Genomic DNA, 14,441 nt, shown 5'->3' on the forward strand with positions numbered 1-14,441 from the left:
ACGTAGATCGACTGGTAAATCAAGAGCTTCGCCTTTCGGCTCAGCTCCTTCTTGAACAATACAGACCCGATCCGCCTGTCAATCACTCGTAAACAAGACCCCAAGATACTTGAACTCCTCACTTGGGGAAGGACCTCATCTCCGACCCGGAGAGGGCACGCCACCCTTTTCCAGCTGAGGACTATGGTCTCGGATTTGGAGGTGCTGATCTTCATCCCAACTGCTTCACACTCGGCTGCGAACCGTTGGAGGTCACGGCTTGATAAAGCCAACAGCACCACATCATCTGCAAAAAGCAGAGATGCAATGCTGAGGCCACCAAACCGAACACCCTCAACGCTTCAGCTGCACCTAGAAATTCTGTCAGTAAAGATTATGAACAGAATTGGTGACAAAGGGCAACCTTGGTGGAGTCCAACCCTCACTGGGAACGAATTCGACTTACTACCGGCAATGCGGACCAAACCCTGACATCGGTCGTACAGGGACCGAACAGCCCTAACCAAGGGGCTTGGGACCCCGTACTCCCGGAGTACCCCCCACAGGACTCCTCGAGGCACACGGTCGAACGCCTTCTCCAAGTCCACAAAACACATATAGACTGGTTGAGCGAACTCCCATGCACCCTCGAGGTTCCTGCCGAGGGTGTAGAGTTGGTCCACTGTTCCACGGCCGGGATGGAAACCACACTGCTCCTTCATGAAGTGGGCTAAATCAATTAATGTATTAATGTGTTTTAATGTATCAAAAGTAAACTAATGACAATTGCTGCTCTAACTTCATTCTTTTAATAAGCCACATAACTTTTTATGATCCAAGGATTTGAACAGGCGTGATACTGGTGTGTGTGTGGCCACCATGTACGCAGCTGATGTTGCTCACCGTGGCCGGCAGTGTGCTCAGGGAGCTTGAGTGTCTGCTCAGACACATGAAAAATTAGAGGGAACACTGGTGCTAAGTGATCATCACACACTAAATTTAACTTTTAGTGTTAGCATAGCATTCACGTTCGCTCTAGCATTTGGCAAAGACTAACAGAGAGTGCCCTCTTAAACTGGCTTCTAGGTGGGTTTAATTGAAAATAATGTACTTCTTTTGCTGCTGAGTGTATATTATCATCACAAAGTTGGCGTTGTCCTTGAAGAGAAACCTTTATAGTCATTTTTGGGGGGATAGCTAAACTTCACCTCGGGGACATAGCCATCCAGCCATAAAGGTTTAAGCAGGTGGCAGGATTTCACTATAACACGGCGTGAGTGAGAGAGGGAGAGTGCTAATGTAAAACGTCAACAATGAATCCTCACCTGAGCTCAGGATCATTGCTGCGAATGGTGATTGTCTGAGGCCAGTTGAAAGGGTTTTTCAGGACGAATTCCATGTACTCAGCAGAGCCAAGACTGGCAAAGAGATTATAAGGGGTGGTGATCGTTTGACAAAGCATGTTTCTGATTCCCTCTTCCTTGTTGATATCTTCGTTGAAGCTGCTTTCATAAGGTTGTTCGTCCAAATAAACATCTTTGGTCACATCCTAAAAAATGTAAACAAAATCACAAAGTACGCTAAAGTATATTCTATTGTGATTATTATTGTCTGCCAGTTCAGTTCAACTCAATGTTATTGACAGGAATAGATGACAAAGTAACGCATGTACTGCTGTGTAGAAGCAAAAAATAATTTAATATAACAATCAAAAAAATAATTCAATTCAATGAAAATTCTAATTTAAAATCAAATCATTCTCTAATAGCATTGTGAAAGAAAAATGTAAATCATAGACTTCACCAACAGTTGACAAGACAGCTCCCACAAACATTGCGCCATGTCTTCCCGTTGGGGGCCGACACAGGCACAGCATTTGGCTTTCACTGTGATAAACACACGCAGCGTTCAAACACCAGATTTAGGCAGAAAAAGGACTAATGTTTTACTGGATATAAGCAGGCAGGAGTGTGGATACAAGGAAATGATTATATAAAATATTCCCATGCATGCACTTTGAAACGTGAAAAAAAATGCATGGAAAAAAACTAGCGTAACTTTAGCTTGAAATATTTACGTAAAATGAATGATAACTACTCGGTTTTTTTTGCTTTTAACCAATAATCTAGACTGGTCTATGTTCATATCTATACAAATTCCGGGATTTACACATTTATTTACAATAATTTTCAACTTAAAAAGTTTTTTGTTTTGTGATGGCCAACACATTGGATTACACAATAGCGTAATTTTAGCTTGAAATATTTACGTAAAATGAATGATAACTACCCGTTTTTTTTGTTGTTGTTGCTTTTAACCAATAATCTAGACTGTTCTATGTTCATATCTATACAAATTCTGGGATTTACACATTTATTTACAATAATTTTCAACTTAAAAAGTTTTTTGTTTTGTGATGGCCAACACATTGGATTACACAATAGCGTAATTTTAGCTTGAAATAATTACGTAAAATGAATGATAACTGCCCAGTTTTTTGCTTTTTACCATGAATCTAAACTGTTCCATGTTCATTATCTATAGAAATTCCGGGATGTACGCATTTATTTACAAGAATTTTCAACTTAAAAAGCTCTTTGTTTTGTGATGGCCGCCACGTTGTATCCGTACACAGTAGCGTTTTTTTTTTTTTTTTTTTACAGTAAAATGATCAGGTAACGTTCGGCCTACTGCCCGTTTTTTGGCAAAAAAAAAAAAAAAAGTAGTAATTTAGACATTTCTGCACCCATACCTTTTACGTGTTTTATTTTATGTAACATTTCGTTTAGTTTTCTTTGTCCCACTCCCTTTCAGGCATTTTTTTGTTTTTTTTCTTGTTGTCTGTTTAAAGCAGAAGCACTGTATTTGTAAAAATGAATGTCACTGCCTGAAATGAAATTAACAAAAAAATAAATAAATTTCAATCTAAAAACGACGAGGGCCAGATAGCTGGCAAGACGTGCTGAGGCAATAGTAACATCGGAATTCAACCTAAATAAGTTGTGATTGTATATAGAAAAATGCTAATTTTGCTTGTATTGAGTAAAATTAAGATGATTCTGCATGCTTTCCTCAGGTATTAAGTTTCTGATGTGAAAACGGGGGTGATTTATTAGCTGCTGAAAACCTGCACAAAAAAAAAAATGAAGTCACTATTTTTGGAAATAAATTATATATTTATTTTTTTGTGCATCTAGCGAAACATTTGAGAATTTTATAGCCATTTTAAATTTTGTTATACAAGAAAATAATTAATCGGGATTATATTAGGGAACTACTTTGAATTTTTTGAAGTCGCTGTTAATGGAGACTTATACTGTATATGCCCAAGGGAGGTGCCTGAACTACTTTGAATTTTTTGAAGTCGCTGTTAATGGAGACTTATACTGTATATGCCCAAGGGAAGTGCCTGTTTTGGTTTTAGGTCGCTAGTGGCTTTGGTTTTGAAAATATTTGAATTTTACATTTTTAAAAAATAGGCCCCCTACGGATCGGCCCCGAGCACCGTCAACTGATAGTGAAGTTTATGTGTAAATATAGCAACAACTTTTACATAAAAGTGATTAAGATGTATTGTAGACAAATGCTAAGAATTCTGAAACAAGGTTATTATTATTATTTTTTTTTAATTAGTAAAGTTCATTCCCACTTGTAAAATAAAGATGCAGTGGTATGTATGAATGAATGAATGAATGAATGAATGAATGAATGAATGAATGAATGAATATATTGTCATTGACATCATCATCAGAATCATTGACAGTTAGAGAGTGTGGGATAGTTTGACCAGAAAGGAGAAACATTGACACAGACTATGGAATAATTTGCCCGAAAAAGACGATGACAGACAAAGGAAGACGGGAAAAAAGCAAATGCTTATCGATACCCGTCCCCCAACAGCCCGGGACCCACAGTCTAGCATGTTTGTGTTAAATAGCCATTGGTTTAGCGTAGGTCTGATTGTAGAAAATATCTTGTCCAATGAGCTGAGTGTCCAGTCAAGGAGCTCCATGTCACAGCAGGTTAAACACAGCGCTCACGTTGCAATGGCAGATCAGTAATCTAATTTTACTGGAGGGCATATCTTCAGAGCAAGCAATGTTATGTCTTAGTCTCTGTCCCTGACATTTAATCATCCTTTGTTTGCCTTTTTTGCTGTGGTAACAACTTATGCCTCAAGATACAGAGTTAATTTCTCCCGGAATGGCTTTTGTATCATGATATTTTCATATCAAGAATCGTGTTTTAAACGTAAATCGCCTAATTTGTTCCAAGCTCAACTACAAATTTGCGATGATGTCCTCTGATTACCACCGTAAAGTTGGCCCCCCATCGGATGCAAATTTAGATAAAAATGATGCCAATGGTTTGCGCTATGTTTGTGTTGTAAAAAGTAAAAAGTAAAAAATTTTTTATTGGTCAATCTGTGGTCAAGCAGCCCCCCATTTTGATTAAAATTGGCTACAAATTGTGTCAATCATTCATGCTTGGTTTGTGCTGCAAAAATTTTCGTTTGTGCTACTATCGTTTATGAGATATTGAGATATTAATTTTGACTAATGATGTCAATTGCAGCCCCTCCGTCTTGGCTGACGGAGCATAGCAACTAGGCATGTACCTGTTTCAAGGTTTACCGTGGTTTGAAAACATCACAGTTTCAAAACCACCAAAATTTTCTGTCATACCGTAGTACGGTAATAGCTATTTTTTCATGTCCCAAAAATGCAGCGAGAAATCTGTGGCTTGGAGTGGCAGCGCTCACCCCTCCCCCTCCCGTTGTTCCTCTGCCCTGTGTCTGTTGGTGACACTACAGTACTCTGTCACAGTGCTTAGAGTAGACACGATGGCTGAAGGTGGATAACTACACCTTACCCCCCCCCCCCCCCCCAAAAAAAAAAGTCTGTATGGGAGTACTTCGGCTACCGAAAAGAAACAGACGGCCACGGCTCAGAGGAGGAAAGACAACAGGACCTCCAACATGATTTCACAATTATGTGACAATCATCTGTTACTTTACACAAAATTTAAGGTAAGTAAACGCTGTCATGAACATTTCCCACCAGCAACGAGAGTTCACTCTAGCATTTTCAGTGTGTCAAGCAATGGTAGAAAAAAATACTATAACGTAAGCTGGTCAACAAGGCAGATAATGTGGCTAGTTAGCACGCCGACACGGCTAACTAGTTTCCTCTCCACCTTTAGCCTTCTTTTGTAAAGTCTACCGCCATTTTAAACATTTGTTCAAAATAACATTTCATAATACAGCCTGTGGTGTTTTTTCTCTCTGGCGACTGTCTGTGTTGAGAGAGGGTAGGTGGGTGTGTACAATGTGTAAATAAAGATACCAGTCATACACATGCGCTCTATCTCTTGCGCTTGTTCTCAATTAATATTAATAGTAGTTGTGGTGTTATACATAAAATAAATTAGATACATACATTGTTTAAGTCCAGTTCTTTTTTGTTGTTGTTCTTATTAATTTGTTAAATTTTTTTGTTAAGTTATTCAGTTTAACATTACATTTATGTTAATATTCTAATTTGCAAATATGTCTTGAAAAATAAGAAAATCCTGTTCAATGGGAAAAAAATTAACCCATACATCTCAAAATAATACATTTTAGAGCTATACTAGCAATACCGTGATACCGTGGCATTTTTGATTAAGGTTATCATACCGTCAGAATCTCATACTCGCACATGCCAAGTACCAACTCTCTCAATAACAGAGGGGTGTCCCAACAACTAGTGCAAACGCCCCTTCAGGTCCATTTTGCAGTAAATGGGTGGCTGCGAGTCATGTCATCACTCAAAATTAATATGCCCCCCATTTTCCTGCAAAATGGACCCGAAGAGGTGCCTTTTGTTTGTCATACGTTCGCGCTAGCTGTTAGGACACCCTTCTGTAATTTTGAGAGTTGGTACGTGCCGTCAGCTGGATACGGAAAACTGCGAGTGACGTCATCACTCGAAATGAATATCTGTATCTGTAAAACGATACCAGCAGAAACAATTTTTTTACAGCATAAATGCAGCAGAAACAAATGGCACCATTTCGGGTCCATTTTGTATTAAATGGATGGGCTGCGTGATGTCACCACCCCGTCCCTAAAAAAAAAAAAAAAAAAAAACATTTAAAGCCAAACACTGTGGGAGGCTACCATTTCTAAATCAAAATGAATAACAAATTTCCCTTGAAGTGCTTTTTGTTCATACAGTAACAATAGCGCATTCATATAATTTTCTCAGACAAATAGCCATAACCATGAAGCTTTGAACCAATTGGCTGCAACAAGCTTTATTTGGCCATCACTGCTCCCTTGGGAGAGCCAGATAAGCTCTGCTGCCACCTGCTGTCTACACTGTTGTCGTCCAACATGCCCTAATGCCTCCCTGCATGCAGGAGCAGCATGGAACAGCAGCAGTTCTATGCAAGGAGTCTCTTTGTGGATTATAGTTCTGCATTTAACACCATCATTCCGGACATTCTTATTACAAAGCTGGACATCCTGGGCCTCACAGCCCTCACATGATCCTGGATCAAGGACTTCTTGTCCAACAGACCCTAGACTGTGAGACTTGGCCCCCACCATTGTTCCACCCGCACACTGAGCACCGGCTCACCACAGGGCTGTGTGCTGAGCACCCTCCTGTACTGCCTCTACACCTAAGACTGCAGTCCAATCCACAGAAGCAACGCCATCGTCCAGTTTGCTGATGACACCACAGTGGTTGAACTAATCTCACAGGGAGATGAGGCAGCCTACAAAGAGGAGTCCACAAACTCTCAGCCTGGTGCTCAGACAACAACCTGGCCCTGAACACCACCAAAACCAAAGAGTCTCATGGACTTCAGGAGGAACAGTATCGACCCGCCGCCCCTGTACATCAATGGCGAGTGTGTGGAGAGGGTTCCTCGGAGTTCAGATCTCTGATGACCTCTCATGGACAGCAAACATTACAGCTATCATAAAGAAGGCTCAGCAGTGTCTGCACTTCCTGTGAGTTCTCAGGAAGAACAAGCTGCTGGCCTTCTACCACTTATCCATTGAGAGCCTGCTAAGCTAACACACTGCATTTCCACCTGGTACTGCCGCAGACAGGGAGAAGCTTCAGAGGACAGTCAAGGCAGTGCAGAGGATCATTGGCTATCCTCTCCCCTCCTTGATGGACATCTACTCCTCCCAGTGCCGAAGAAGAGCTCTAAACATCCTCAGGGACAGCTCACATCCTGGTTTCCAGCTGTCTGAACTGCTCCCCTCTGGGAGGTGCTATAGGTGTTTAAACGCATGAACAAACAGACTAAGTTTCTTTGCTAAAGACATCTTCACTCTGAACAGCCATATGTAACACCACATCACCCAGTGTCCAATATTCACATAAATGCAATATTCTATGTGCAATACTTACTTACGTGCAATATTTAAGGCCTCACTGTCAATTGCTGCTACTAAACTTCTATTCACACATATTCTATGAGCAATACTTATTTACGTGTAACTGCAGCTACTTCACTTCGATTATTTGCACTGCCGGAACATAGGACTACCTCATACACATTTATATATATGTAGATTTAATACTGTTAGTCTTGTAAGTCACTTTTGAGATTTTTACTTGTCCTGCACTGAAAAGGGAGATGCTCCACAATTTCATTGTACAACTGTATAAGGACAATAAAGGGCTATTCTATTCTATTCTATTCTATTCTATTCTATTCTATTCTATTCTATTCTATTCTATTCACAGCGCAACACATGTAAATACCTTTCAAACTTAATGTTCTGTGCTAATTATTTCTTCAGTTACTGTTCCAATTGTTTCATTAATTGCTGGTTATGCTGTTTAGTTTGTTGTTTTGTGGTCATTTTAGTTTGGTTTTGAAACCATGAGTTAACTAACCTTTGATTTAATGACCTGTTATTACTTGTTGTGTTTGTGAAGTAAGCCAGTTCTTCTTCACAAAATGGCCTGGGGCTACTCATGTTAAAGTTGCTAGGTCAGTAAATGGACTTAATTTGACAATAGACTATTGTGCATCTAGTCTACATATCGTGATCCTTTTTTTTTTTTTTTTTTAAACTGAATGCAAATCAAGATGTTTAGTATCGTGATATATCATCAAACAATATTTTGCCCCTAATCTAGTATGTATTTATGATGATGAAGTTATTGGACTCTAAAGTGAAACATGTTTAAGAAGTGTACTTGATGCTTCTTTTGTATTCAGAGCATGAAAAATGAGACATAATGTGCACAAAAACATTCGTTTACAGGAAATTGACTGTAAAATGCACTTCATGACCTCACCGTAACATGCATGGTTTTAGAAGCTTCCTTCTGGGCCTCTTTTTGGTACACAGCAGCCATACACTCCAGCTTGCGACGTCCACTGTCAAATTTGCTCCCCTCCCCAGAAAATATGGCATCATTGCAGATTTTGCCTCGGTAGAGTGGTCCACCTTCCTCTTGTACCTGCAATCTCTGGGCCTGTGCAGTGTTCCTCTCTACAGAAAGGAAAGCATATGCAAGCATGAAATGTATTTACTGAACAGAATCAATTCTAATCGCTGAGTTGTCTCTGCCATATGTTCGAAAATCTTGCCAAATGTCCAGGGGAGAGAGGCGCAAACAAATTATGAATTACTTTTGAGCACAAAAATAAACAGCTTGTTCAAAGACATGAGTGGAGTCAAACAACTGGACAATGCACACTTCTCAACTACAATCCCTAACCTCTACCAAGCCAAGAGTGTAATGCTGCATTTAGACTGGTCGCGGTTTTTTTTTTCCTTAGTAAACTGCTTTTGGTCTAATATTAGGAAATTGAAGTAATATCAGGAGAAGAAACTTGTAAAATTAGGAGATTAAAGTTATTATATTTCACATTTTTTGTATTACGTGAACCGTTGTTCGGACAACTTTTGGCAACGGTGTCAACACCAAACAGCAGTTGGCGACGGAAGTAGGGCAAGCGATGTGTTGTTGCACGACAAAACGCGTCAGGTCTTAATGTAGCAAAAGTAGGAACTGCCCAATTATTTGTAGTACAGAAGCGTTAACCAGCCTCTCTTTGCTTCTCACCTCTGGGAAGGGCGAAACTTTGCCATGCTTTCCATCTGCAATTGAGGCGTGTCTTAACCTGAAAATTCTGTGTTTAGAGACATTCTTAAGTGGAGGTAACACTGTATTGCATATGCTGTACCCAGACTAGTGAAAAGCATGTGACAATGTTGTGGCATTAGCAGTGCAATGATTGAGTATGGTCTCTCAGGCTGTAACTCCTGCCACTCCGAACCCGGCGAAGCAAAGCATTGGCTCTTGTATGTTTAGCTTGTGAACTGTCGTAACGTACTGACTTGTTGCCCCTACAGATGGGCACCGCGTAATTTCCTGTCTCACTGGACGACTTATTATCTTCATCAGAGGGTGAATATTCCTCTTCAGAATCGAGTCAGCCAATAGCGTACCGCACGAATGCTATTTTTAGACCGTGACGTCACCATCATAACCCAGAAGTGGGTCAACATGGACATGTCCTAGCATACAATCCATGTTATTACTGCTTGTTTTCTGCCCGTAATCTTTAAAAAATAAACATGCTGGGAAACACTGCTGCTATGGAACTTGTAGAAATGACTTTAGACATTATGACATGTGAAGGATGTTTTCTTCATACGTTTCCCGAATCCAAAAACTCGGAGGAAAAATGTGAAGAATGGATCAACTTTCGAGGACGTCCAAAAGGTGAAGCCATTCATATTTTATATGCAGCAAACATTTTGTTGGGGGCCATGGTCCTACAGACCCCATGCAGTTACTACAGTGGGGAGAACAAGTATTTGATACACTGCCGATTTTGCTGGTTTTCTCACATGCAAAGCATAGAGAGGTCTGTAATTTGTATCATAAGTTCTCTTCAACTGTGAGAGACGGAATCTAATACAAAAAAATCACGGGAAATCACGTTGTATGATTTTTACATCATACAACATTTTTAAATTTTCATTTAATTGCATGAAATAAGTATTTGATACATCACAAAAATCGAACTTAATATTTGGTACAGAAACCTTTGTTTGCTATTACAGATACCAAACGTTTCCTGTAGTCCTTAACAAGGTTTGCACACACTGCAGCAGGGATTTTGGCCCACTCCTCCATGCAGATCTTCTCCAGAGCCTTCAGGTTTTTGGGGCTGCTGCCGGGCAACACGGACTTTCAGCTCCCTCCATAGATTTTCTATCGGGTTCAAATCTGGTGACTGGCTAGGCCACTCCAGGACCTTAAGATGCTTCTTACGGAGCCACTCTTTAGTTGCCTTGGCTTTAGGTCGTTGTCATGCTTGAAGACACCAGCCACGACCCATCTTCAGGGCTCTCACTGAAGGAAGGAGGTTGTCAGCCAAGATCTGGCGATACATAGCCCCATCCATCCTCCCCTCAATACGGTGCAGTCATCCTGTACCCTTGGCAGAGAAGAAGCCCCAAACAATAATGTTTCCTCCTCCATGTTTCACAGTTGGGATGGTGTTCTTGGGGTTGTACTCATCCTTCTTTTTCCTCCAAACAGGACGAGCCGAGTTTAGACCAAAAAGTTCCATTTTGGTCTCATCCGACCACATGACCTTCTCCCATTGCCCCTCTGGATCATCCAGATGGTCAGTGGCAAACTTCAGACGTGTCTGGACATGAACTGGCTTCAGCAGCGGGACCTTGCGTGCGCTGTAGGATTTTAATCCATGACGGCGTAATGCGTTTCCGATGGTTTTCTTCGAGACTGTGGTTCCAGCTCTCTTCAGGTCATTGACCAGGTCCTGCCATGTAGTTCTGGGCTGATCCCCCACCTTCCTCATGATCAGTGATGCCCCAAGAGGTGAGATCTTACATGGAGCCCCAGAACGAGGCAGATTGAGCGTCAACTTGAACTTCTTCCATTTTCTAATAATCGCTCCAACAGTTGTTACCTTCTCACCAAGCTGCTTGCTTATTTTCCTGTAGCCTATCTCAGCCTTGTGCAGGTCTATTATTTTATCCCTGATGTCCTTACACAGCTCTTTGGTCTTGGCCATTGTGGAAAGGTTGGAGTTTTTTTGTTTGAGCATGTGAACAGGTGTCTTTTATACAGGTAACAAGTTCAAACAGGTGCAGTTACTTACGGTAATGAGTGGAGAACAGGAGGCGTTCTTAAAAAAAGAACTAAGAGCCGAAATATTTACTCGTTGGTAATGTATCAAATACTTATTTCATGCAGTTAAATACAAATTTATTATTTAAAAATTATACAATGTGATTTTCTGGATTTTTGTATTAGATTCTGTCCCTCACAGTTAAGGAGAACTTATGATTCAAATTACAGACCTCTACATGGCTTGCCAGTGGCAAAACCAGCAAAATCGGTAGTGTATCAAATACTTTTTCTCTCCACTGTACTTTGCACCAAAAGTTGGCAGGCATCTGCCTACGGAGCCCCTATAGAGATATCAACAGGGATAAAATAAATTTAAGATAGTTTCTAGTGTAGGGTGACCAAACGTCCTCTTTTGCCCGGACAAGTCCACTTTTTACATCCTGTCCATGAAGTCCGGCGTTTTTTTTTTAATTCATGAAAATGTCCAGTTATTGTTATTTTTCACGGGACCATTTAGCGTGTGTTGAAATTGACTGTGTACTACTGTACTGTGCTGCCTGTGACGGTTCCCAGAGAGGCCCCCCAGTTGCTAAGACTTTTATTATGGTAAATAGGTATATAATCAAATGCTCATGTCCCCAAAAGAGTAATTAAGTCCATAATTTATTTATTCTACTTCAGATACCAATTTGCGCATGCGTGCGCAGTCATAGACTGGCTTTATGACTGCGTCATTCCCAAACAAACTTTCGTCACGCCAGGAGCTCACAGGCTATCGGTATGTACATACACTTGGTAAACTTACTTTTCGGTAACTGGGTATGTACATACACTTGGTAAACTGATTTTGCGGTAACTGTTGACTTCCCTTGGAGTTTTGTACTGGTGTGATCTGTTAAATCCCGTTTAGTGTCGCATCATTGCGCTGCCGTTGATTGTAAACTTTTATAGCAATGTCTGATTTTTGGCTCTGCTACAGGTGCTCGCTAATAGGGGAGTTATCAGTGAGCGAAGCCGCACTAGGCATTATGGGAAATGTAGTTTTGAACTGCTGCGTTTGGAAACATGCTGGTTGAATTTTTTGTCACTTTATTTCGGTTTATTGTTTAGGTGCAATCTAGAAAATTGAATGAGGATAATGATTGAGTGGGGAAAAGAATTTGTCAACGACGATTGTATTGATAGTAATTTCTAAAAAGGTTTAGTTTTCACGTAGCCTACTGCGTGTGTGTATTGACTGGATTACACTTTCATGGGTCTGCATTATATTCATAAAATATTTAGCTATTAGTTTTTTAACAACTTCTGTGTAATGACGTAGGTGACTGACTATATGGAGGTAGATTTCTGTCTTCATTATTCAAACCCCCCCCCCCCCCCCCCCCCCAAAAAAAAAAAAGTATAAATAAAGCTGAATTTTCCTATCCAGACAGAGGAGGCACCTTTTCAAATATATTTAAGTGATAAGGCATATTTGAGGGAACGAAACAGTGTCCTCTCTTTTTGGAAACCAAAATGTGGTCACCCTATTCTAGTATGCACCAGAAACTATCAGTTAAACATTAGTATTATATAGCATTTAAGATAGCAGACTTTTGCTATGCAAGTTAGCCAAATGCAACAATGCAAAAATTAGCTAACTTGCATAGGAAAAGTCCGCTAGCGTCAAAATAGATGAATTTATACAATACATTGCAATACAAGCAACATTGCTCATTTTAACAAGCCAGAGCTGCAAAGATGGTGCCTCATGCTGTTACTACTTTGCACCAAAAGATGGCAGACATGTGCCTACGGAGCCCCGAAATGGGCATCGACAGAAATAAAATAAATTTAAGCAATCTGGTGTGCACCAGAAGCTATCAAGTGAACATTAGCATTATGTAGCATTTAAGCTAGCGGACTTGTGGTATGAAAGTTAGCCAATTGCAACAATGCAACAATTGGATAACTTGCATAGCAAAAGTCCGCTAGCTTAAATGCTATACAAATCAGAAGACAGATGTCTGCTATCTTTTGGTGCAAAGTAGTAACTGCATGAGGCACAATCTTTGCCACTTTGGCTTGTTAAAGTTAGCAAAGTTGCTTGTATTGCAACATATTGTATAAATTGATCAATTTTGAACCCGCCTCTAGTGGCAATCTCCAGTACTGCATATTTTAAAAACCCTTCTGGAGTTTTCCACACACCGTAGGTTGCTCTTCGTTTGTCACCAAATAAAATATTATTCGGACGAAAAGAAAAAAAAAAAAAAAAATACGTTATGTTTTGGACTGGATCATGCAAATGATCCATGTTGCTGTAAAAGCTCTGACAAGAGAATTTGCCTAATCCTACCCTTTGCACAACATTCCAACATGGCCAAAGTTGAAACAGGGGACTCATTGCCTCTTTGCATTGTGAATTTCTTGCCTCAGTACACTTAAATAGCATGAAGCTATAAAAGTAAACTGGGGGTTTAGCCAAAGTATGGCAGCTGTCGCAATAGCTAGTCATATTTAAATTAGGTTCAAAGCCATCATTTTTCTACTGCTTATCCTGCTGAGGATTGCAGGAAAGCTCGATTATCTCCCAGATGACACTGGGTGAAAGACACACCCCTTGAATTGGTCTTCATTCAATTAAAGGGCACACTATGACTGACACAAATTTACACTCTTATTCAATACGCTTGTCTAACGGCCAAATTGTCCCATTGATGCTTTTCCACGTGGCTGGGCGAGTGCACTTCTCAACAGCATGGGTGTCCAAAATTTTTCTTCAGAGAGCAGCATTCAGAAAAATTGCATGTTGCAAGGGACACTTTGAAATTGTATACAGTTTCGTAATTTTTGGACTATAAGCCACTACTTTTTTCCCTTATTTTGGATCCTGCGGCTTATATTATTTGTTGATTTATTGGGTTAAGCGGCGTCATAAGACTGTCATAAGACCGTCATAATTATGATATGACACTACCATGGGCATTAAGGAATCCATATGACTGATGTCATTAACTCATTCACTCCAAGTCTTTTTCACCGGAGCAAGGCCCTTCGCTCCCGGCCATTTTTCTGGATTTTGACTGATTTTGCAAGGCCCACAAAAAATTCTGTTCTATTGCTATATAAACATGGAACCCACCAAAAGAAAGATTAGACTCTCTTCTTTCAGCAGAAAAAAAGTAAGTTCATATCTTTTACCATTCTTTAAAAATCAGCATTAGAAAATAGCTTAGTTTGAGCAATTTTCCGATTTCTGATGAAAAAACTGAGAAAATGAGCTTTTTGTAAACGCATACATTTCAAACATAACTTTGACTTTAACAAAGCTATTTTTTTTCACTAGTTACA

At 40.1% G+C, this 14,441-nt stretch overlaps 1 protein-coding gene across 9 annotated transcripts in view; it reads right to left on the minus strand.

The window, feature by feature from the left end:
- nphp4 (nephronophthisis 4) overlaps positions 1-14,441 on the minus strand; it is a 461,721-nt gene that overhangs the window by 103,736 nt on the left and 343,544 nt on the right. For 8 of the 9 annotated variants that reach the window (XM_057860675.1, XM_057860682.1, XM_057860654.1 and 5 more), the window contains 2 exons: positions 8,289-8,485; positions 1,305-1,528 (listed from right to left, as the gene is read on the minus strand). In XM_057860675.1, the coding sequence (XP_057716658.1) occupies positions 1,305-1,528; positions 8,289-8,485 (421 nt within the window). The remainder of the gene's footprint in view (positions 1-1,304; positions 1,529-8,288; positions 8,486-14,441) is intronic. The other variant, XM_057860688.1, reaches the window with a different exon arrangement.

The sequence above is a fragment of the Corythoichthys intestinalis genome, chromosome 2, assembly GCF_030265065.1.
Source record: "Corythoichthys intestinalis isolate RoL2023-P3 chromosome 2, ASM3026506v1, whole genome shotgun sequence".
Classification (NCBI taxonomy): Eukaryota; Metazoa; Chordata; class Actinopteri; order Syngnathiformes; family Syngnathidae; genus Corythoichthys; species Corythoichthys intestinalis.